This window comes from Manis pentadactyla, chromosome 8 (genome assembly GCF_030020395.1).
Source record: "Manis pentadactyla isolate mManPen7 chromosome 8, mManPen7.hap1, whole genome shotgun sequence".
Lineage (NCBI taxonomy): Eukaryota > Metazoa > Chordata > Mammalia > Pholidota > Manidae > Manis > Manis pentadactyla.
In genome coordinates, this window is record NC_080026.1 from 49,233,482 (window position 1) to 49,257,752 (window position 24,271).

Genomic DNA, 24,271 nt, shown 5'->3' on the forward strand with positions numbered 1-24,271 from the left:
TTTACATACTTTTTTTCTGGCCATATTACATTCCATATGTTCTCTCATTACTCCATAATTTGAAGGTTCTGTCATTGACTTTTCTAATTCCCAGACCCAAATGAAGTATGTAAATTCCTTTCGCATTTAACTTTTAAATATACTCAGATTTCAGGCTGGGCTTTTTTTCTTCAAAAGGACTAATTTCTATTTTTTTGAATCATTATTATGTTGTTTTAATTATTACTGATTTATAATACTTTTTTGTTGGACACTGTTCATCTGTTTTCCAGATGGATGCAATTAAGTTTTTTTTAACATATCATATCCTTTAGATATCTGAATTGTAATTGTATTAAGTCTATGCATTAATTCAGGAAGGACTGTCATCTTTATTATGAACGTTCTATCCATTCCTATCCTTACACATTTTAGGACTTCTCAGTTACTGAAGTGTCCTTTGCTTTCTCTAATTTTAATCTAATGATGGCTTAATTCCAAAGGAATTCATAATTTGATCTTGCTGATATATCTAGGTATCCTTTACATTGGAAGGCTGTCTGCAAAGATGGCTGTGTTCACATGCTCCTCTGCACACCAAGAGGCCGAGGCTATCTCCCTCCTCTGGAATCTGGGCTGCCTTGAGGCTGCTTTGGCCAATAGAATGTGGTGGACATGATGTTCTGGGTCTTCTAATACCAGGCCTTGAGAAATCATATGAAGCTTCTGCTTTCGCTCTCCTGATTCCTTAAGCCATATATTTAGAATTACCCTGCCAGAGCCAGGGGTCCAGCCAGACCCCAGCCAGTCCAGACAGAAACATATGAGTGAAGTTCCAGCTGAGCTCCAGTTGAATACAGCTGCATGAGTGACCCCAGCTGATACCATAAGAAACAGAAGAACCACCCAGGTGAACATAGCCGACCCACAGAATCTGAGATGTGATGAAAACTATTGTTTTCAACCATACATTTTGGGGTGGGTGTGCTATACAAAAATAGATAACTGAAAAAATTAATGATGCTTTGAAATGAGGCTTATAAAAATGAGATATATTCTTAGTTACTTTACTTTGTTATCTCTAATAATTTCTTTTTTATCTTTATTTTCTAGATATAGAAGCATATATAGAAATGTTTTTTTACCTCCAAAATTTATTCATTTTTTCTTTGCACTGCTTACTTAAATGTCAAGGATTCCAGGGAAAAATGAAAGGACATGGTCCCAACAGATACCCTTGTTTAGTTTCTGGACTTAAGGGATTTGCTTATAAATATTTTTATGTTAAGTATGATGTAACTATTTGGAATAAAGTAGGTATTCTTTGTTAGGTTTTTTTTTTTTTTTGAAGGGAGCAACTATTTTCAACATTTTAGGAAGACTAAAACATTATGAACATGTTACCAAAGGTTTGGTTATATTACATATTCATATTGTGGAGGAATGATAGCTTTAAGTATTTTTTTTTTTGAGAGGGCATATCTTATATTTATTGATCAAATGGTTGTTAACAACAATAAAATTCTGTATAGGGGATTCAATGCACAATCATTAATCAACCCCAAGCCTAATTCTCAACAGTCTCCAATCTTCTGAAGCATAACGAACAAGTTCTTACATGGTGAACAAATTCTTACATAGTGAATGAGTTCTTACATGGTGAACAGTGCAAGGGCAGCCATCACAGAAACTTTTGGTTTTGATCACGCATTACGAACCATAAACAATCAGGTCAAATATGAATATTCGTTTGATTTTTATACTTGATTTATATGTGGATCCCACATTTCTCCCTTTATTATTATTATTATTATTATTTTTAATAAAATGCTGAAGTGGTAGGTAGATGTAAGATAAAGGTAGAAAACTTAGTTTAGTGTTATAAGAGAGCAAATGTAGATGATCAGGTGTGTGCCTGTAGACTATGTGTTAATCCAAGCTAGACAAGGGCAATAAAACATCCACAGATGCAGAAGATTTCTCTCAAAACAGGGGGGGGAGAGGTTCTAAGCCTCACCTCTGTTGATCCCCAATTTCTCACCTGATGGCCCCCCTGCGACTGTGCCTGTCTTAGGTTGTTCCTCCCTTGAGGAATCTTACCTGTCTCTGGCTAACCAGTCATCTTCCGGGGCCATACAGGGAGATGTAAAGTTGGTAAGTGAGAGAGAAGCCATATTGTTTGAAAAGGTTAGCTTTTAACTTCTATGCAGATTTATGCCCTGTCTTTGTTAGGTTTTGAAGGTATCTCTCAAATCTTAATTTTTATTGTAAATTGGTACCAATTCTATTAGATATATCCTTTTTGGGAAGTGGATATAACTCAATTATTTCACATGTGTAACTTATTGCTATCATTATTTTGAAACTTTGAAAACAGCTCTAGAATGACTAGTTGCAGGTGATTTGGGGAGTTGGGGGTGCTCATGCGCAACTTTCCCATGCCCTACATTACTCTGGCCTTTGACTGTTTCTTATGCTCCCCCACCTCCTTTATTACAAGAAGGATCCAATTATCTTATTCATCAGACTTACTCCTATATAGCTGCTTGACATTTCTAAATAATTTATTTCCCTTATGTATTGGTTAATAAGTCCTTTCTCATTTCTAATTTTGCTTATTTGTATTTTCATTTTTTTAATCTAAGTATTAGTTTACCAATATTCAAAGGAAAATTAATCAGATTTATTTATAAATTGCAGTGAAATTCCGTTTGCCAGTTAAAAAAAATCTATTTTTTTCTATCACAGCTTTTACACAATCTTTTTCAAGTACAGTTAAGTTAGTTAATTTTCATTTTTTTTCCCATTTAAATAAACATTTTTTAAATACTACATTTTTACTTTAAGATCTACTCTCTGGCTGTAGTCCAAGGACTTTAATACATCGCATCTTTTTCATCATCACTCACCAGAAAAGAAAAAGGCTCTTTTTATATTCCTGAATTCTTCCTAGCACAGTATTACTAAGAGTAAATGTTAAGAATTTTCCACATGGTTAGAGGTTTTTGTTTGTGTTTTGCTTCTATTTTTTGTATTTAATTCTGTTCCCTTGTGGTCAGAAATACAATATGGACGTGTTCCTCTTTTGAAGAAACACACTGAATGGTTGTGCCCACGAGAGCTTGGAGAAACTTCACCCATGGTAATACTGTCTACATTATGTTCTGCATACTCACAGGGCTGAAATATATTTAAGCAACTATGGTAGCGACAGCTTACTGTGGTGCCTCTGTTCAACTCTTCACTGGTATAGCAAAATCAACATTCCCATACTCATGTGCTCAGTGTCAGTTTTAGCTCTTAAACGAAGGTGAATATATGATATGCCAAAGCGTGGGGAACAAATGAGCTAGGTCAGTGGGGCAGAGGCTTGTCTCCCTGGATGAATTAACACTACTGGATTTCAGGAGGGCCATGGTATCAACAGGAAGACACATTCCATTTGTTAAAGCCTATTTTCTGATGTATTGACCACTGATGTCATGGTATAAGCACAGCATTATTTTGGAGGGGTCTGAGCTAAATAAGGCACCTTGAAAACTGCCTTTATTCGTTTCTAACAATTCAACAAGCACATGGGTAATTTCTGGGACCATTTCCTTATGATGTTTGGTCCAACTCAGAAATGGCTTTGAGAACTGGTTCAAAAAGTTCAAATCACCAGTAGGGCAAGTGTTACCTAGGTGGAGACACTCTCCTTGAATGCCAGGGTGACTGATCACCCCCAACTCCTCTCACTGACACAAGAGAATCTGATTAGCAAAAGTATGGAGTTGCAACTTCTCAAATGAATTTTCCTAAGCTGATGACTGTCTCAAGGTGATAATGCTGTCCTATGGAGTGGCATCAAAAATATGCAATTTTTAAACATGACATTAACTCCATATTTTCTATAAATGTTGTTTGGAAACTTCAGAAAGCTTACATAACCCCAAATTCTCTCCCCTGGCAAACAGAATCGCACATTCTTTGTTTAACTTGGGTACCCATGCACTGGGCACTGGCTAGCTGGAATTTCCCTGTCAGGCTTTCTTTCCTTTGTCTTGGCTGCCAGCTCCCACCTACACTGTAATGTCAACTCATAAAGACTCTGATAAATATAACCACAGGCCTGGAGGCTTAGAGCTGCAAGAAGCCTTCAGGTTCTTTGGCAGAGATCTTTCTTCATTGTATGATGGAAAAACGAGTCCAGTGCAAATCAGCATTAACTTCCGAGGAATGTGGTCAATCTTTGGGAGTTGCCACAAAGTGGACATGTCATGGTTAAATGACTTGCCTAAAAACCCACAGGCCTGCAGCAGAGATGTGATTATGACTATTATGACTAGAATCTCTGGATTGGTAATTCAGTCACTGCTGCAGGTGCCATGGTCCACCACCCACTTTTAGCCCAGCTCCCTGAAATTCCATAGCAGCAATTTTATTCAGAAGGGATGCAAGGGAACAAAGCAAAGACACAGAGGAGGGTGGATAACATGATACATACTGTTTTTAATTTTTAAAATGAGCACAAAATGCAAAAGGACCTCAGAGGTCAAAAGCAATACTATAAGTTGGGATGGCTCAAAGCTTCACCATCCCCTGGGTATTTAATACCTTCTTATCCTCTGGTGGTAGCTCATCTCATTTGGTTATCTTGTTACATGCTTAATAAATACAGACAAGGAATATAAAATAAGCAGCCTTCCCTTGAGAAACTTACCACCTGATAAGAAGACACAGACATCTAAATAAAGCAGATTCAGTGTGGTAAGTACTATGCAGATGTTTATGGAGTAGGGGAACACAGCTGGGACAGAATAAATGTCCTTTGATCTCTGGGGGTCAGCCGGTGTAAAGAACATGCCAACGAAAATGCCATTCTCTGCTGCCTGGGTTGCTGTGGACAGACAGCATTTCTGCTCATTGGTGCTGGGACACAGGCTTATAGGGAATAACTGGGCCTTGAGCCTGGGTATGTTACAGTATGTAGCCAACTTCTGGGGATGTCAGAGAGTAAGGCTGCATCACAAAGCAGAGACATTCTGAAGCTTCCACATGAATGAATACTTTACAAAGCCATGATCCCAAAAGCAGTCTCACTCCTATTAAGGGAGGAGGAGAAGAGCCTGTGCATTTTGCAGAAATTTCCCCCTAATAGCACTTCTTCTACCTATCCCATCTACTGCAGCTAAACTTCCCTGAAGCAAGTCCATGGCAGGCCTCTCTAGCAGGGAAGCCTGATAAGAGGGCAGTGAAACCAGCCAAATCTGCCTTCCGCAGCAGCTGCTTTGGAGACACACCTGCCCCTCCTGATAAAAGAATCTGATTTTGTTTCCTGAAGCCTGGACGTCACAGGGGATAGGATCTGGGCCACCAGAGGCTGAGAAGGTGAGCAAAAGCAGATAAGAGCAGGCTGTGCAGGTGGCTATGGGCCCTGCCTGCACTGACTACAGAGAACGGGAACCCTGGGGTTGCTGGGGCCCTGGCACTACTACATTTGAGACGGGGCTCTCCTAAAATGACCCACCACCTGTCAGCTCTACCAGTCACCCTAGGAGAAGCTAAACTAATAGCAAGAACGCAGCAGCAAATGGCAAAAAGCCATCATCCCAGGGTCATTGGCTGCCCTCTACCCATAGGGAAGGTCCTGAAGATTCAAGTGAGGCAATCAGCTCACTTGTTTGTGTTGAGATTTTATCTGTAAGCTGGGAAAAAGCTTTCCTAAGGGACAGCTGGGCCTTCTACAGCTCACAACAGTGTGGCTGCTGCAAGGGCCTAGAGATGTGCTGTCACAGCAAGCTTGGACCCACATTGTTAGAGGAGGAAGCTGAGGCCTAGACAGGCAGAGAGACTGTAAATTTCAGGTAGGAAAACAGGTCAAAGAGGAAAAGTGAGTTGCCCCAGGCCACCTCTGAACTACTTTTCAGGTTTGGGAATCTGCCCATTTCACTGAATGACATGGTCTCCCTAAGAAAATGTCCTCAGTCCCCACTCAGGCCTTCCCCTGCTTGTTTTCCTCTTCAAAGGTGCTCAAAGTATACAAAAAGCTAACGCAAAGGACCTGAGACATACATGAGTCCCCGAAGTTGCTGCCCCAGGCCCCAGAGGCTGCACATCTTTACCTTCAAAGGCCCGAGCAGCGTCCACGAGGTGGGACCAGTCCAACCCTGTGGCCGTGTCCGGGAGGGGCATCAGACCGGGGTCTGCACACTTGGACTTATCCGATAAGGACCCATCGGAGAACCAGAACTCATCTAAACAGAAACAAAATCAGAGCATCAGTCAGATGGCAGCATGGGTACCAGGCAGCCCCTGCTAGGGGTCCCAGAACTTTTCATGAAAGCCCTCCTGTCCCCACTAAGAAAGGAGACAGTGCAGCAGTTGCGCGCATACACAGTTGGAAAAACAGAGGTTTGTAAAAAGGCCATGACATCCAGAGTCCTTAGAGGTCAGCCAGCAAGTAAAGACTGGGTGGGAGGATCATTTGGGTCCTGCACTTCTGTATGGGACAGAATGCGAATCTTAGTTTTCTTCCAGGGCAGGCTTCTCCTGAGGACATCCATTCACATCGAACTGCAGGATCAATTCCTGTTTTCTTCAGGGGTGACTGCTCCCTTTTTAAAAGTGTTGCAAGCATCTACTCTAAAAATGGTTTGGCATGATCTCTGTATCCTGATGGCTTAAAAAGCTTCCTGAAGGACATAGTTATGTAAGCTGAGCACTACAAATTCAAGATGCCATAAATACCAGTTTATCAGAACAATGCAGGAAGACTGTTAGGCTGGAGGAAGGAAAAACAAGGACATGCAAACAGAACAGAGAGATGCCATAGGAGGAGAACAGACCAGACCCCAAGGTCCATGCCTTATATGGAAAGGGGACAGCTCTTCCTGAATTCCATCCTTTTGATATGCCAACTAAGACCCGGATGTCAGCCTCCTCCCTCTTGGAAGGAAAAAAAGAGTTTCTAGTTGTCTATTATGTCACCTTTAGCCAATCATACCTCTCCATGCCCCCTAGGATAGCTTGCCCACTCCTCCCCTCCTAATCCCTTATAAGCCCCCCACCTCCCTGACCAGGTGTGACTTCCCTGGCCTGTAATACCCAGACCGCGGAACATCACCCGGGAGCTGCACTCAAATAAACTACCTGGCCCTTTGTTGCCTCTCTTTGCCTGCTTATTTCGGCTAAAATTTATCTTACATTTGGTGCTGAAACCCAGGAAGGAGCGTGAGCGCGCGGCCCTGACCGGCCACGGGTGGCCCTGCCCCCTCCTTCCCCGACCTGGGACCTCAGCCTGCTCTCCACTGCGTGTACTATTTTCCTGTGAGTCCCTCAGTTCCCCCGGTCTGTTTCCCTCCCTAACTCCATTTCACCTGGTCCGTTAGAAACTGTACGTACGTCCAGGTGGGGCATTTGGCCCACCCTCTGCGGGCATCTGGCCTGCTCCTGGCCCTGTGGTACGGGAGATGTCCCTACCCCAGGCCCCAGGACGTCTGCGGGCATCCGGCCCACCACTGGCCCTGTGGTGGGGGAGACGTCCCTCACGCAGGCTCCCAGGCCGTCTCCCCTGACTTGGTGTGTTTGGGACGGTGGGTGCTCCTCTCAGCGGGATTAGTTGGGAACTGGCGCAGACATGGGGAACCAGCCCTCAAAAGCAGAGGCTCAGACCCCGCTGTGGTGTCTCATTTCTAATTTGGCTACTCTATGTTTGTCCCGGGAAGCTCGCAAACAGAAGCTAGTCTTTCTTTGCTCTGAGGCTGGGACTCAGTATCCCTTGGAAAATCAATCTCGCTGGCCCCCTGAGGGAACTTTCAATTTTAGCCTCCTCACCAACTTGATTAATTATTGCCACTGGAGCAGAGAGTAGAGAGAAATTCCATATGTGCAGGCTTTTTAGACTTTGCACTCCTGCCCAGACCTTTATGTTAAGTGTTCAATGACCCAGGTTCTCCTGGCCTGATCTCCAGTTAAAGATTGTCAGCCTCTTACTCTGCCCAGTCCTTCTTCCTTTTCAGATCCACCAGAAGACCTCAGTTGCTGCCTCCCTCAGCTCGCAATCCCCTCCCCCTCTCTCCACCACCATCTTTAAGTCCTTTGTCTTCACACGTGTCACCGCCATCATAAAGTCCTACATTCTCAACCATGCCGTTGTCCTGCTCTCCTCTTCCGGTGGCTGCGCCACCCCCTCCCCCTCTCCTTCTGCCTTCACCGCCCTCTTCCCCCACCAGAACATGCTCCTCCCGCCCTCTAGTTCCAGAAGCCACTGACAAAAAGCTGAGGAGAGAGAGAAAGCAGTTAGATATCAGTTACTCAAGTCTTTTTATCAGTTTGTCTGTGTATATGTCGTGTAAGAAGTGTTGCTGACTGTAGTCATATCTCAGCTTGTATGTTTGTGTGTCTAGGTGTGTAGATGAAAAATATTTTCCTACCTCCAGATGGTATTAATAAAAATTGATTTAAAAACAAGTGCTTGTGAAAATTGGGCATTCTAAAACTTCCAGGAAAATCTGATAAAAAATGTTAAGCATTAATGTTAATTTGGGTTTGGCTGAGGTGGGCATGTCCTTGTAGTTATCAGCTGCCTAAGTTTACCTAAGGTCATTTAAGTCGATGTTATCTGTTAAATATTTTAAGAATAAAATGCCTAAAGGCTTGGCTTTGTCTGATATTCAGTAAAGGTCTTGTAAGTAATCTAGCACAGTTGTTACAAATGAATGAACTAAATAAGTGTGGCAAGTGAACACCTTTTTAATTGTGTGTTACAGTGTGTATACTTACCTACAGCCTGAGAATCTTTGTGGTAACCTAAAACCTTAAAGTTTTGCTAAGTTAAGAAGATATACTTTATGTTTAGTGAGAGATTGTGCTGTTAAGTTCATAGTTACAGAAATTATAAGATGTTCATAAATTTATTAATCTAAAGAATGCTAGTGTAACAGTTTACAACAGCCTCCTTCTCAGTGTTCACTAAAAATTAAGGTACCTAATGGTTTTAAGTTCTAATTAAAACTACTTAAAGTAATAAGGAAAACATTTCTGCATGCTAAAGAACGTGTCTTTTGATAAAAGAAAGTAACTTTGTTCTAAAGTACAGCTGTTTATTTAGAGGGAGAAATCTAAATGTAAAAAAGGTTGTAGAAAGTTTGCAGAAGAATTTAATATGGTCATGCTATATAAAATTAAAGCAAATGAGTCTTGGTATCAAGTACACAGCAAAATTAGAATTTTGTTTTCAGTTAAAAAGATGAAGTTTTCTTAACTGTTAGTCTGCTCCTAATATTGAAAGATTGCAAAAAGTTCTCTAATTGCTTTATCAAAGCAGTTTCTCATGCTTAAAGTCTCAATGAGTTGTCAGAGTATTTAAGAAAATAAGATCTTAATATTAAAAAGACTAAAAGCTAAAGTTTGCTAACAACTGTGTACCCTTCTTTATTTGCCTTTGAGGTATTTTGTTGTCATTCTAGTTAAATAGATAAGTATTGCTTCATGGCAACCTATAATCCTATTTAAGCAAATGCCAAAGAAACTTTCTTCTGACAACTTCTCAAAATCAAATTCAAAAAGGTGCTTTTACCTCTAGTTAATTCTGATATTTTCCAGAGGGTCCCTGGAACATGTCAGAAGAACTTTTTCTCATTGGAGAAAGTATTTGGCTAATTTAGCTTATTTATTCTGATATATAATTACCTGCTTAATTACCTAGAAAGCACTGTCAAAAAGAATAATGCTAAACTTTATTACTAAATGTTTTGTGTTACAGAAATATCAGAATTTCCTTATGTTAACTGTCTTACAGTAAGCTCTCATCAAATCTTTAACCATTGTCATTTGTAAGTCTTTTATTATTTATAGTCACTGTTTTATTACTCTTAAGCTAGTAAAGAACTAGATTTCAGCAGAACAGGTATTAGTTACATAGGATTAAGTAAACTGAAGAAGATGATTTTGTGGCTTTTTGTTTCAAATGTTGTTGATAAAGTGTTTTAAGCTTTTTCTCTTAAGCTGACAACAGTTTAGTAAATAACTGCCTTTATAAGCAGAATTGAAACTTTATCTTTCTCTCTACCTGATCCCTCCAGAATTTAAAAACTCTCAGTGACTATTTTTATATTTCATGGCAGTATGTTTATTTGCACAAGTTCAATAAGAATCTGCTTTCCTTGTAAGAGGACCGATTAAAAACACTGGTTATATTACCAAGGCTTTGACTGGAACGTCATACCTGAGAGACATGTGTGTAAACTCAGATATGAACAGACAGCTTTAAAGAACTAAGATTAACTTTATAAAGCCAACAAAGCCCCTTAAAAGAACTGGCCTGGTACCTTGCTTAGAGTTCCCAGCAGCCTTACCAGGTGAGTAAGGAAGGTCACTGCCTGGCAGGTGCAGGAACCTCAAGAATGTCTTGGGAACCTTAGAGAAGAGAGGAATTCACCCAAATGTACAGGTACTGCAGGTACAACCTGATGGCAAGTCTGGCTTGGCTTTCTGGCCTCAAAAGACCTTTAAAAATCCAATCTGAAATTCCTTATAAAAAGTTCCAGCAAAGCATATTTAAAAGAGCCTATGTAATCAATTGCTCTTCTCGCTATACTTATGCAAATAATCAAGCCAACTGTTAATTATTTTCTTAATCTGGCTATTTCTAATAAAAATGAGGGTGATTTTAGAGAAAAGTATTGTTTCAATAATGCAGTCTTATCTATACTAAATCCCAATACTAGTCATTGAGATGTAAACTCGATCCAGAATTCCAGTCCCCCATAATGGCCTGGCTAATGCCCCTACTGGGCCCCTTAATAACAGTTTGTGGTTTACTCTTAGTTGCCCCTTGTGTCCCAAGTTCCTCCAACAGCGGCTAACCCAGATGACCTGGGTCACCACCAACCAGATGTTACTTCACCGTTACACACCTCTTTCCACTGAACCCCCTCCTTCAGCCTAATACCAGCCTCAAACCCCCACAATGCTCCTTGTCAGCCAGAAGTAGCCAGATCGAGTCGTCACCCATTATGACCAAAAGGCTGGAATGTTAGGCTGGAGGAAGGAAAAACAAAGACATGCAAACAGAACAGAGAGATGCCATAGGGGGAGAACAGACCAGACCCCAAGGTCCATGCCTTATATGGAAAGGGGACAGCTCTTCCTGAATTCCATCCTTCTGATGTGCCAACTAAGACTCGGATGTCAGCCTCCTCCCTCTTGGAAGGAAAAAGAAGTTTCTAGTCTATTATGTCACCTTTAGCCAATCATACCTCTCCATGCCCCCTAGGATAGCTTGCCCACTCCTCCCCCTCCTGATCCCTTATAAGCCCCCACCTCCCTGACCGGGTGTGACTTCCCCAGCCTGTAATACCCAGACTGTGGAACATCACCCTGGAGCTGCACTCAAATAAACTACCTGGCCCTTTGTTGCCTCTCTTTGCCTGCTTATTTCGGCTAAAATTTATCTTACAAAAACCACCTTTGCCTTCATTACTAATAGACAAGAAAGAGATGAATTAGTAGAACTTCACTTTGTCGTGTGGAAACCAGTGACAAAAGTAATTTCCAACTATCTAAACAGCCAAATTTCTTCGCAGAATGCAGAAAATCTGCTTTAAGCGAAGCAGCCGAAGTGTTTAAGAGAAAAAGGAAGTGATTTGCAACTGAATAAAAATCCCTGGGCTACCTTACCTGGGGGTTGAACTGTAAAATTCTGGTTAAAGACTGCGACATTCATGCTATGCCCAACAATGGCGGTTGGAGTGTTCTACTGATGTAACGAGAAGGCTGGATCACTGACTAAACGAGAAACCTCTGGTCATCCAGCCCTGACTGATAGTCTACCTTTGTTTGTACAAATGGACCTTCTACATTACCTTTTCTCTTTAAACTCTCATCATCGAACTTGAAGTGGTTACACATCACTAATAATACTAGTTGTTAAGAACTCATGCGTCTGCAGACACATTTTCAAAAGGCTTCAGATGGACTTTCTCTAACATGCCTTTCCTGAACCTGACCCAAACGCTGCCGGCAGCTGCCTGTGAACACATCTGACTAATTAGCCCAATCATAGTAATGACCACCTGGCTGTCTGAGCCTGCAATTAAGTTAAGTAAGGGACATAATTAACCGAATGCACCTGTAATTTTGTCCCCACATCCTTTGGGGTAGCTGTGAAATGCTGGCATCTGGACTAAGAGCATGTTTGTAACAGCGTGGCCTTAAGGACAAGAGTGGTCTTTCACTCCTTTGACACTGATCACAGCTGCTCTTAGCCAAACTCTAGAAGTTTCAGCTAAACCAATCAAACCCCTCTATTTTTAATACTACCATGTTTAGATGTGGTAATAGCCCACCAACTTATTCCTGGCCTCCTTTTTGAAGGGAGCCAGTAGTGGGTATTTTGTCAACACCATTTCTGCTACATCCCCACATGCTCATCTTTGAAATAACAACCATTCCTACTTGTTCTAGGTGTGTTCTAGGTTTTATTTGTCCTTGCTGAGGGGTAAACAAGGAATGCAAGTGTCTTGCCAATGGGTTTCAGCCCTGGGCAAGTTCACTATGGGTTCAATGTGACCAAAGAAAATGACAGTAAAAACGTTCTTGGGGTGAAAGGGTTATACCCAACTTTATTTCCAGGTGGCAGGTCAGTCACTAGAATCCCATTCACTCAGAGCGAGTCTGCATGCAGCAAGCCGTTCTCTGCCTCTGGGCCCCTCTGTCTGCACAGCTGTCCTCTGGGCCTCTCTGCCTGCACCGTCATCCCACAAAGCCATCCTCTGGGCCTCTCTGCACAGTCATCCTGCACAGCCATCCTCTGGGCCTCTGTCCTCTGCTCTGCTCTCCTGCAGCCTTGCAGCCCTGCCACTGTGTCGGGCCCAGAGCACTGAGTGGAGCTCTTTTTATAGAGTCAACAGCCATGTATTGCCCAAAGGTGTGCAGTGAGCTAGTCAACCAGGGCCAGGTGAGAATCCTGGCCACAGGAACTCTCCTTTTATCCACCTCAAGGAAGCTGCAAAGCTGGCATGGGAGTTGGAACCCACCCACTGTTGGTGTCCCTCCTCTGCAGACCCCTATCTAGAACACCATCAGGCCAGTGCAGAGCAGAGGATGGGCAGAACCCCCTCCTTCTCAGGTCGTGGTCTTTAACTGTAAGTTTAAGGTTCAACCCCCAGGGAGAAAGGTAAGGAAGCCCAGGGATTTTTATTCACTTGCAAATCACTTCCTTTGTCTCTCAAACACTTTGGCTGCTTTGATTAAAAGCAGATTTTCTGCTTTCTCCTTAAAGAAGTTTAGCTGTTTAGGTAGTTGGCAATTACTTTTGTCACTGGTTTCCACATGACAGAGGTCTCCAGGACTCGGGGTGAGTGTGCAGCTGTGCAAAGGGTGTGCAGGCTGGCTGAGTTCTGAGCCCCGCCACTCCCCTCACTAGGGAGAAAAACATCCCTGAGTGAAAATTTTTCAGGTAAATGAACACTTCTACCTAACGTACACTCTGATAGCTGTGTTTTGCTAGGAAATGCCACCTTGAGGGCTTTGTTTGCCTTTATAAAGCAATAATCCCTCACCCAAGCTTTGGGCATCTTAAAGATTAAAAAATCAAACCTACTGCACATTCCACTGCATGCTGTCTGTTCTCTTGCCTGACACCACCAGATAACATCAGCCCACAGCAGCCAGGCAGAGAGAAAAAATGAGCAAAGACAAGCAGGGCATAGTGCAGTGGGAAGGCAGTGCCAACTTCAAGTCCATTGCCCCCACCCCGTTCATCCCTTGGGGGGCTGTGTGCTGGGCCATCTTTCCCAAATGCTCAACAGTGTTGACATTGAGACCTGACAGTCTTAGATTAAGCAGAAAGCTCTGACTGTTTCTAAGTACCCTGAAATAACAAGATATATGGGGCCATCTGTAATTGAGCCAAGGCACAAACCTCAATCTTGGTGGCAGGGAAGCTGAAGCCCAGGTTGGGGGAGTGAGCGGCCCAGCTCTGTGCACAGCAGAGCCCTGTATACAGCTCACCCAGAGGCCCCAAGCACAGTGGCACTGTTGGGTCTGGGATCTGGGAAGGTCCTAGGGTGTAAGTTTCACACCCAGAGGCAAACCTGGGGTCTCTTCCTCACCTCCTTCAACTTATGGAGAACCAGGAAGCAAGAGGAGAGAATACAGTTTGTGACAGTTCCTTAGAACAAACTCCTCCTCCTCGTCCCCCATTGAGAGTGGGACTTTGTGTTTATTTGATACTCGGGAGCTGGCAAAGAACGAGAAGACTAGGAGACTCCTTTCCTCTAGAGTTCAGCTGGAGTGCTCTCCACTTGATGTCTGTCCATGATGTACTTATTAAATGACTACTGTATGCCTTGTGATGGGAGCAGCCGTGCTAAGACAGACAGGGCCCACCCTCTCCAGAAGCTTACATGCCAAGTGGCACAGAGACAGAAATAACCAAAACAGGTAAGTAGTGACATGTCTTTTCAGGCATGTAAAATAGGGTAATGTGACTGATGGCACATTTGGGGAAGGCTTCTCTGAGGAGGTGACACGTTCAGGGGCACAGGTGACCAGAAGGAGCTGTGTGATGAACAGCCTGATTCTGGCAGAAATGCTCCAGAAAGCAGGAATTTAAACCTAAACCCATCATCCTTCAGTAACTGAAAAGGTCCTAGTGTCCCTGACAGTCACCTTACTAAGAGCCACCTAAATTCCTTCAAGATCTCAAAAGGAAAAAAGCACCTACATTTTTTCCCACTGATGGGAAAATCATGTAATTGGAAAAAAACTTACTTCTTTTGTTTTTTTTTTGGTTTTTGTTTTATGTTGTGTTCTCTGGGACTCTAAACCACCAAGAACCCTTTATAATACTTTCAGCTAACATGAGGCATCACTACTGCCATCGCCGAGATGACGTTTCCTGAGCATCTGCTACGTTGGTACCAGCAGGTAGTGTTTCAGCACCTTGGGCCCGAATGACCAGTAAGAAGTAAGACACAGTTCTGCCCTTGAGGAGCCCAGGCCTTGAGGCATGCATCCTGCAGGGCTGGTCCGAGTGGCGTGCCGTCCCCTGCCCTTGGTGCACGCTGCGCTGGTGGTCTTGGGGCTCGCTCCTGAGTTTACGGTAGGGGAAGAAAAGGCACCACCACCTGTCTTAGCTGTCCAAGCCAGTGACTTCAGATCCAGCTCTCCCAGGCCAGTGTGACCTCATGAGCACAAAACTGTTCTTCTGGCAAATTCAGAAAAGACAGTGACTCATGGATTCTGAAGGATGGCTAATGTCTAGGCATAGAAGCCTGGGTCCCTGCTCTCCAGCCTAGACACGGGTTTTGTGGCCTCCAGTTTGCTTACCCAAAACCTGAAATCACAGGGACCCTCTTTATGGAGTCTGACTTTACTGCTGGCATAAACAGCAGGAGCCTTCCTTACAGCACATCCTGGACGTCAGGTATCTGAGGTTTTACAATTACCAATGTTTATTACAGGGGAGATTGAGAACATTTGAAAAAAAGAAGAAAGTGCCATATTGAACCATCAAAACCCTGCCTCTGCTGGCCCACAGACATCTTCTGCAATGCCAGTTGCTGGCCAGCAGCTCTTACCACCTACACCACACACGCTGGGTCTATACCTGGGTCCGTGGCACCTTGTGTGAGTATTAAATTATAAGGGAAATGCTAATTTCCTATTTTTATTCGAAGACTCCCTCTTCCCTCCTCCCCCTTTTCTTACTTCAAGGGGCACCCTCTTCTATGTGCCTAGGTCAAAATTACAGCCTTTGGGAACACAAAAAGCTAATACCTGCTTTTATCTTTCAAAACTTAAGAACTCTCATTAGTCTATGCTCATAGAAGATCTCTACCATTCCCTGGAAAAATTTGATCCTCACTCCATAAACAGTCAGGAATTCTCTTTGAATATGTGAACTTGCTAATGTCTGGGATTGAACTGAATGAAGCTGGGTGCCGGTGGTCAAGGAGGAAAAGAATACCATGAGCACTTCTCAGTATTATTGTTACACAGCCTGTGAACTGGGCATCCAATGGCCATTCCTCATTTTTTTTCCCCTTTCTAGGTCCCTCAGGATATTTTATTCTGAAATCCAATAATGAAAACAAAGGCCCTAAATGGAGCACAGAAACATTTCAGAATTTTTTCAACTGCTTAATCAGGTCATATTTTCACACGTCCAAGTTGAAGACATAATGATATAGCACGTTTCAATGACTTCACAGGAAACATATGAATCACAGCATGAATCACACCCACAAAGGGTCTGTTAGGTTTCTGTCTCTCAAGGTTGGATAAAGATCTTGATCTCAGGAGAAGAAAGGTTCTGAGATGGGTTCAAATTTGGGACATCTAACAGCTAAAAATACCTGAACAAGAAGCCTGTGACTGTAGTGACTACAGGTAGGAGACGTGCACCGAAGAGGCCTTCCAGCACTGACCCTGGAGAGGTGGACTTGCTGGCCCTCCTCCACACTGTCCTTACTCCCAGTTAGGACTGCAGTTGGAATGAGTCTCTACCAGTGAAAGATTCTCTCTTTGAAGAACAGATATGTCCTAGGAATACTCTGATTTTAAAGTTGGAAAGAGGATGTGTGCTTCTGAGCTTTTGCCTCACTCTACCTACATAGCTATTTAACCATCCAGTACTAGGAGATTCGACAGAACTAACCTCTGCACCAAGTCCTAAAGTGAAGCTAAGTCTTTGAGAAATGAAGAGACACAACTGGGTGCCTCAGAGGTCCTCACTTCTCGCTCAGACCCCACTGCTGCAGTTGCAGATTGTGGGAACTCCTCTCAGAGTGCCGTCGTCTCAAGGCTCTGATGAAAGGTCAGTAACCACAAAAAGCGAAGGACATCTGAATCTGTCATTTAGCTACACAAGTCACAAGCACACAGGAGAGGGGAGCTGGTGGTCCCAGGAACTGGCAACCTCCTGAAGCTGTGTCTCCCTGTGCTCCCTGTGGGCAGGCTGGAGGGGATCAGGTGTTCATGGGACAGACACTCCAATACAAATTTCCTGCAGCTCCCTTTCTTACATTTTGTCATTTCACCCATCACACCTACAACATTTTCTCTGAGTAGTTTCTAAAATTATGGAAATTGGAGGAGTCACACTGCCAAATAAGGTTTCATCAAAGAGCCCTTGTAACTGCTTTTCCTAGAGAAATGAACAGGACAAGGAAGGCAGTTCCTAACTTGGATAGAGAGTCAATACCATTTCCTGCTTGTTTCCTCATTGTGCTTTCATGCTTTGAACATACTAAAAAAGGATGCAGACTTTTAGGATGTGAGTAGATAAACTGTGGCACATCATGATGACGGAATACTATTCAGTGCTAAAAAGAAATAAGCCATCAAGCCATGAAAAGGCATGGAAGAAAGTAGCCAGTCTGAAAAAGCTGCGTACTGTATGGTTCCCACTGTATGACATTCTGGAAAAATCCTAACTATGGAGACAGTAAAAGGATCAGTGGTTGCAAGGGATTTGGGGAGGGAGGAATGAACAGGCAGAGCACCGAGGACTTTTTGGGAAGTGAACATTCTGTATGATACTCTCATGATGGATACATGTCATTGTACATTTGTCCAGACCCACAGAACGAACAGCAATAAGAGTGAGCCCTGAGGTACTCTATGAACTTTGGGGGATGCAGACATGGCAATACAGGTTCACAGATTCTAACCCATGTATGCCCCCCACCCCACTGGTTGGGGAATGCTGATAGTGGGGGAGGTTGTATATGTGTGGAGAAGGGGTATATGGACATTTCTGTGCCTTCTGCTCAATTCTGCTGTAAACCTAAAATGCTCTAAGAAAATGTTTATTTTAAAAAAGTGAAGCTAAGAAAAAAAAGGATGTACATTTTTCACATAGAAGCAAACAAAGGGTAGAATATGAGAACTACATTAATATGTAAGTCAGAGATTTCAAAGCCATACTTCAAGCATTTTAAATGGAAGATATAACATTTGCAAGAAAATAGGGTTTTGTTGATTTTACAAAACTTTTAAAGGGACATTAAAGTTACCTATTTACAAAAAGGAAAAATATTTGATATTAGGGTATTAGAATACATCTGTTTGACCTTTCATATGGTGACCAAGAACAGTTTAAAGGTTTCTTTAATTTAGGAACATGACACTTTATCCTGGGCCAGATATGACATTACTTAAAGAACTAGATTAAGAATATTATGACAAGGTTCATTTCCAATTATGTTATACATTAGAAACATTACTAGAAGTTTGATTTCACTTAGCCTGGGACTTCTGTGTGTATTATGAAGTTCAAATTGATTATAAGATAACGCTTTTTTCTATGATGAAATAAAAAAAGAACCCTGACAATGAATGTACTTCTGATTGAATCTTCATTCTCCCTGTGCAATAGAAATTAACAAAAGGAAATAACATAAATGTGAAAAAAATCACCCTGCAACACTGATTCATTAGCAAGGAATTGACAGTGTATAAAAATCAAAGATTTTAGGATATGAAGGAAAATCATGTAGGAATGATCTAGTCAACCCGTGACCAGTACACTGAAGTAAAATGGACAGAGAACGTTAAGTGATGTGCACAAGGACATGCTGCCACCTCAGGGAAAGCCATGTCGAAACTCCAGGTTACCTGACACCCATCCACCACCCTACCCATCACCAAATATCAGATATCGAACATCAAGAAGATGGAAATAAAAAGCTAGAACACCAAACTTTCTCTTTGCTCTCTGCCCACCAGAAAATCTAGCCCCTGCACTACAGTTTCTTTTTTATAAAATCAGATTTTAGATGATTTTTTCCTTGTGGACAGCTGAGACATGGTGTGAAGGTCACTAACTTGATAGAAATGTTTAATATGAGTTTTTCAATTTTCCTCAAAATTGGTAGACATGTGCACCTTTAACTTTTAACAAATAATCACTCTGGTGCTTTCATATTTAAAAATTACTTAAAAAACAAAGGGAAGAAAAGCAAACATACCACCCAATGATACAGGTTTTAAAAAAAGCCACAACTGCCCCTTCCCCCCACCACAGCCTCCAGCAGGGGGAGCGAGAAGAGCCCCCCATGCAGGCCCAGTCCTGGGCCCACTTCGGAGCTCCCAGCTGTACTTACTTCTCAGGCTGCCCATGCTGGGCGTGGGGTGGGTGCGGGGCGGCAGCGTGCTGTGGTAGGGCGGTGTGGTGCTGAACAGAATGTCGTTGGGCAGGGCTTGGTCAAGGACGGAACTGCGGGAACTGCCAAAGGAGGACCCCCTGCGATTGCTGCATATGCTCTCATCAGAGAGCGTACGGTACAGCGAGCGTCGTGGAGACAGGTTCCCGTAGAAGGAGAACTAAACGTGGGGGAGAGGGTGAGAAGACAGACACGGAAGCATGGAGCGCACTGACTACAGCCGCCCGTGCACTGTGCGAGCGCCCAAGCTTCCCAGGCAGGCATGAAGAGCTAGCCAGGCACACGGGTCATCTAGGCAAATGCACAAAGGCTCTCGAGCAGTTACTGGATTTGCATATTTCCCTCCTTTGACATTCTGTGAAATGTTATCATTTGTTACAAATGCACAGCTTTATTAATTCTGAAATGTTAAATGGAACCTCCCTGGCCTTAAAGCAGTGACAGCTTCGGGAAATATATAAGGTTGCCATTTCAGGCAACAGTTATGCAAAACCACACATACTGTTGGCTTGATTTTCATCTGAAACAACTACGTTTTAATACTAGGCAATTTCTGTACTTATCAACTGCATGGGAGGTTCAATCTCATCTAAATAATAGTGAAATTAATCTTGACTATTAGCTTTACGAACAGGCTCAAGAAAATTGATGGCAGTCCAGTAAACTCTAACTGCCTGCTTGAACATATCACTCACAAAAGTTTGTTACAATTGTTGAAAATCGAGTTACAGTAATCAATCATAACCAGATTTAAAGGAACCATTAGAATTATTGTGTTAAATCAGAGTGAGGAAAATTCACACTGCAGAAGCAGGCAGTCAAATCCCAAAGAAAGATGATACCAAATCTGACCTTCCATGTAGTTCTGCACACTGAGCCACAGTCCTTTTACAAAAACAACAGTAAAAGCCATCATGTTTGCATCAAATACAGAAGTGGCCATTTACATTTGTGAATGTAGCAAGAAAGCTAAAAATACTTCTATTGTATGTGTTTCTTCCATACTGTCAAGTCTGTCCGACTGACTGATGAATGGTAACAAATGTGAGAGGACTGACTACAAAGGTAAATTTATACTATGAAAAGAAGGTGATTTGTCCTAAAAGAAAAAAAAACATGTCAAGGAGAAGCTCATTCCTGCTGAAAGAAAGCTATTTGCACTTTTTGTACCAAAGTCTGCACCTAAGCTTATACAGTTCCATATACATGATTTGATATAAGTTGAAAAAAAAAGGCTCATTATGATTGAGTTCTTTGGGGATTCCTTCTTCACACACAACCAGCAGGTTCTTGAGAACATGATTACAGGCAGATCAGATTAAAGCGGCTTTGAGGTAGTATCTAATTAGAATGTTATTCTAAGAACACAATTAGGTTAATTGCAGTATTGTTTTATTATAGGAAGAAGAACCGCAAAGACTTGCTGTTTACCCCTACCACACTCAATACAGCATTGTCTGATTTTTTTTTTCTTTTCTTTTTTTCATGTGGACAAGATGGGCACACTGGGATAGAAGATCTGGCCTCCATTCCTGACTCTGCTACCAGGCATGTCTGTGAATCACTTGGGGCCAGAACGACTTGCTGAAAGAGGAGATCAGGCTGAATTACCTATAAATCCCTTTGCATACTTTTCATTATTTAACCAAGTGGTTTCAGAAATGACAATAATAATGAAATTAAAACTAATAAGAACAATAAGGAATCTAACATCAACTAGGCACTGCTGCCTTGTGAACGAGGGTGTGTCACTCAAAGTGGGCGTGGCTTAGAAGACTGACCTTCCCTTGGAATCACTGCGCAGGGCATGGTGCAAGTTCCATCCTATTTATAATGCCCATCAGATACTATGATATCTAACTCTAGCCTATTGCCAGAATAGGATTACATCAAAGATGGTCAGCTTAGGGCAGAGGACAGAGTTCTGGAGCAAAAATCAGGTGGTGTGAATTTTAATAGCTACTATCTCTGATCACCTGTGTGCCCAGGTACTGTATGAGGCTCTGCCATGGTACTTTGGAGTTTGCTGTTAACTCTGCGGTACACTTAATAGCTCCATTTTTCAGAGGAGGATGCTGGGCCCAGAGGTCAAATCACATGCACAAAGTCACGCAGCTGGGATTCGAGGCCAGACCAGCCTGACTCTAGCTACTTCTATCTAGGCTAGAAGCTGCCCTTGCTAACCTCTCCCAGGCTCACATTGCTCATTGGTAGAATGAACAATGCAGTTGGCAAGCCTGATGGCAGAGGGCTGATGGCAGGATCACAAGGTATAAGGCATGCAGAGTACTCTGAAAACTGTAGAGTCTTTTTAGGCTTTCTTTAGTGTTTCTGGTAACTTCAAAGCCCCACAGAAGTCACTAACCTTCCTTATCCCCTCCTCCCCTAAGGGGCTGTCAGGAAGCATCAATTTCAGAAAGTCTTCTTTTGACAGAACATGTGGAGTTTCTGAAGCAGCATCTCCCACCACTGTCTGATGCTGAGATGCTGTGGAGATGAGATCCATCTCGTCATACAGCCTGTTGACACAAACCACAAGGGGAATTACGAGAAGAGGTCAGCCTATTTGTAAAGTGCCTAGAATCTTAAGAATTCAAGTCTGGTAACCAGTGTCAACCTCCACATACACAGAATTCTGAATTATTAAGTCAGCTCATTTTTACTGCATTTGCTCTAGATCCCCATGTCATTTTACATTTGTGAATTGAGCTCAACTGCAAAGTTAGATTTCTGAATAATTCAGAAACAAATCAAATCCTCTAAGCCCTGGATGAGAAAAAATATAGCCAACTTTAAAACTAAGGCTGTGTTTTCCCTTTCCTAATCTATGTCAGAAAAAGCAGTTTCAGTAATTCATCAGATTATTCTCTGTCCTTCAAAGGAAGAGCCCTGTGCTTCTCAAGAACCTGAGAGGGCGCTTCTCCTGCAGCTGGACAGCCACACCCCATCTCTCACATAGGCAACCAAGAGAGACACACTCTTGGGGGCCTGAAGTTTAAGAGTAATTAATTCAGGCATGTGCCAAGTATATTTTATTATCAGCAATTTCAGAAAGCTGTTTGGATAAATAAAGCAGCTGTCTCCCTTAATTATCAGTATATAAAAATGTATTTATGGACAACAAAAGACTGTCTAGCTGAATTACTGTTTTCAGCTCTTTTCCAGGGAGAAAACGGAATGCAATCTGAGCAAGCAAACATTCCTGAGCGCACAGTGACAATCCGTGGCTGTGCTGTCAGCGGGAGTGAGGGCTCTTTGCCCCATGACCTGGAACCTAACACTCTAGGAATCCCTGGCCCAATGCAGCAGCAACAGGGATGGTGTGTAGGTTACCACCACATGTCACGGAGATGACTCTATTTCAAAGGCCAGGCTACCATGTCGCAGTGTGACAGCTCAGGGGAAATTATCAGAATAAAACTCACATGCTCAAAATTAACAATGATGTATCTGGAAATCCCATCGCATCTGATTTGTTTCTGAGACAGGTCAGACCTCCCCACACTTCTAAGTTTTTGAAGCCCCAGCAACACCAACAACGTGAGCAAACATTGGCTGTGAAAAGAGGCTTTTAAAACCTTTAAAACATGCCTGGAGATTTGGTGACCATGGCGTGAAAATGGATGACAAAGGGGCTTCTGAATGGAAGCTGCAAAGGGAAAATGGCGAGGGAGGTTTTGGGAAAAGTGCGTCCAAGGGGCCAGCTTTTGATCCTGGGATTTGGAGGTGGGAGGTGCTCAAGAGCCCAGGCCCTATTTGCTTTGGGAAGGAGGTAGGGGAAAGCCTGTGTGCTGTCAATAACTCACAGATAAAAACTATGACATGTAGACACTAATAAAACATGCTATTCTTGTTTTCCCTGGTGTTTGAATAAAAATCACTAGCCTTTTCTGCTGAATTAGTAATTTTATTAAAACTACCAAATGATGCATCAGTATGCTCCAGAGGGTCTGCTCTCTATCAGTCACTAGGCATAGAGGTGAGCGAGAAGTCACAGGGTTGGGACAGAGGTGCAGAGAAAGGCCAGGTTGGAAGGGTGCTGGCTTCAGGAAACAGGGTCAGAAACTTGGGAAAGGCATTTAGGCAGAGGGAAGTGCATGGATGGAGGCACAGAGGCTGGGGACAAAAAAAATCAACTGGGAAAGTAAGAGTAGAGCTAACAGGTAGAGTAGGGGTCAGGATGGATGGGGACGGGGTTTGGAATCAGGTATGGGATAAAATCAGGAGGATTGCCTGTGCTGTGCGCTAAGCTGTTCCTCTGAAGATATAAGGGTCTAGAAAGACTACAAATGGAGAAGCAAATAAACTTTGAATATCAGAAGGACAAAAAAACATATAGGGTTTTTTTCTGCAAAACAATGCAGAAAGTGGGTGGAGACCAGGTAAGGTGCCCCACATAGTCAGGGATGAGGGGCGAGGACCCGGGTGGTGGAGTTGAGGCCAGAGACATGGAGAGGTAATGGACACTATGGAGGACCAGTGAGAGGCAGGTAGCAGTGTGGAGTCTGGGACAGAACCTGTATCTGACTTGATGACCAATTGGGCAGGAAAACCACTTAAACAGAGAATAGTGAAAGGAGAGCAGGTTTCAGGACAGGTTAGGAAACATGCAACTAAAACGGGCATTACTCTTTCATAATCGACGTCATGTGTCATGGAATACTGTTCTGTGAGGAGGTGATGCAGTACTGCAATCAGTAATCTCATCTCTGCACTTTTCCCCCATCCCACTGGGGATTCCTGAAAATGGGGCCAGAGGGCAGCTGTGTATCTCCCATGCCTAGTACCACTTTTCACACAGATAAACACAGCAGTGTTGATCACGACTGAGGCACGTATCTAGAGACCCTCTATTTTTGGACCAGTGAGCAGAATGGTTTCCCAACTGGTGAACCACAGAGGAGAAAAACAGGCCACAGCTGCAGTCCTCCAAGGCTCCCTTGGAAATGAAAGAGTGGCTCTTGTTAGTTGCATTTTAAAACATAAGGTTATGTTATTAACAAAATAATCAGTGAGGGTTCTACATTATGATTTTAAAGAAGTACCTGGCAATCTCAGAGTCATGTGAAACTTCTGGAGGGTACAGCTGAGTTTCTATTTTGTGCACAGGGAGACACTAATATTCTCTAATTCTCAGT

General features: G+C 42.8%; 1 protein-coding gene and 1 long non-coding RNA gene across 5 annotated transcripts in view; both read right to left on the reverse strand.

The window, feature by feature from the left end:
- SIPA1L2 (signal induced proliferation associated 1 like 2) overlaps nucleotides 1-24,271 on the reverse strand; it is a 272,367-nt gene that overhangs the window by 10,300 nt on the left and 237,796 nt on the right. For all 4 annotated transcript variants that reach the window (XM_036919231.2, XM_036919229.2, XM_036919227.2 and 1 more), the window contains exons 17-19: nucleotides 21,499-21,652; nucleotides 19,074-19,293; nucleotides 6,084-6,215 (exon numbers count right to left, since the gene is read on the reverse strand). In XM_036919231.2, coding sequence (XP_036775126.2) covers nucleotides 6,084-6,215; nucleotides 19,074-19,293; nucleotides 21,499-21,652 — 506 coding nt within the window. The remainder of the gene's footprint in view (nucleotides 1-6,083; nucleotides 6,216-19,073; nucleotides 19,294-21,498; nucleotides 21,653-24,271) is intronic.
- LOC130684550 (uncharacterized) lies at nucleotides 12,851-16,821 on the reverse strand. The gene is made up of 2 exons (XR_008998849.1): nucleotides 15,427-16,821; nucleotides 12,851-15,395 (listed from the first exon to the last, which is right to left on the reverse strand). It is a non-coding gene; the product is annotated as an uncharacterized LOC130684550 (long non-coding RNA).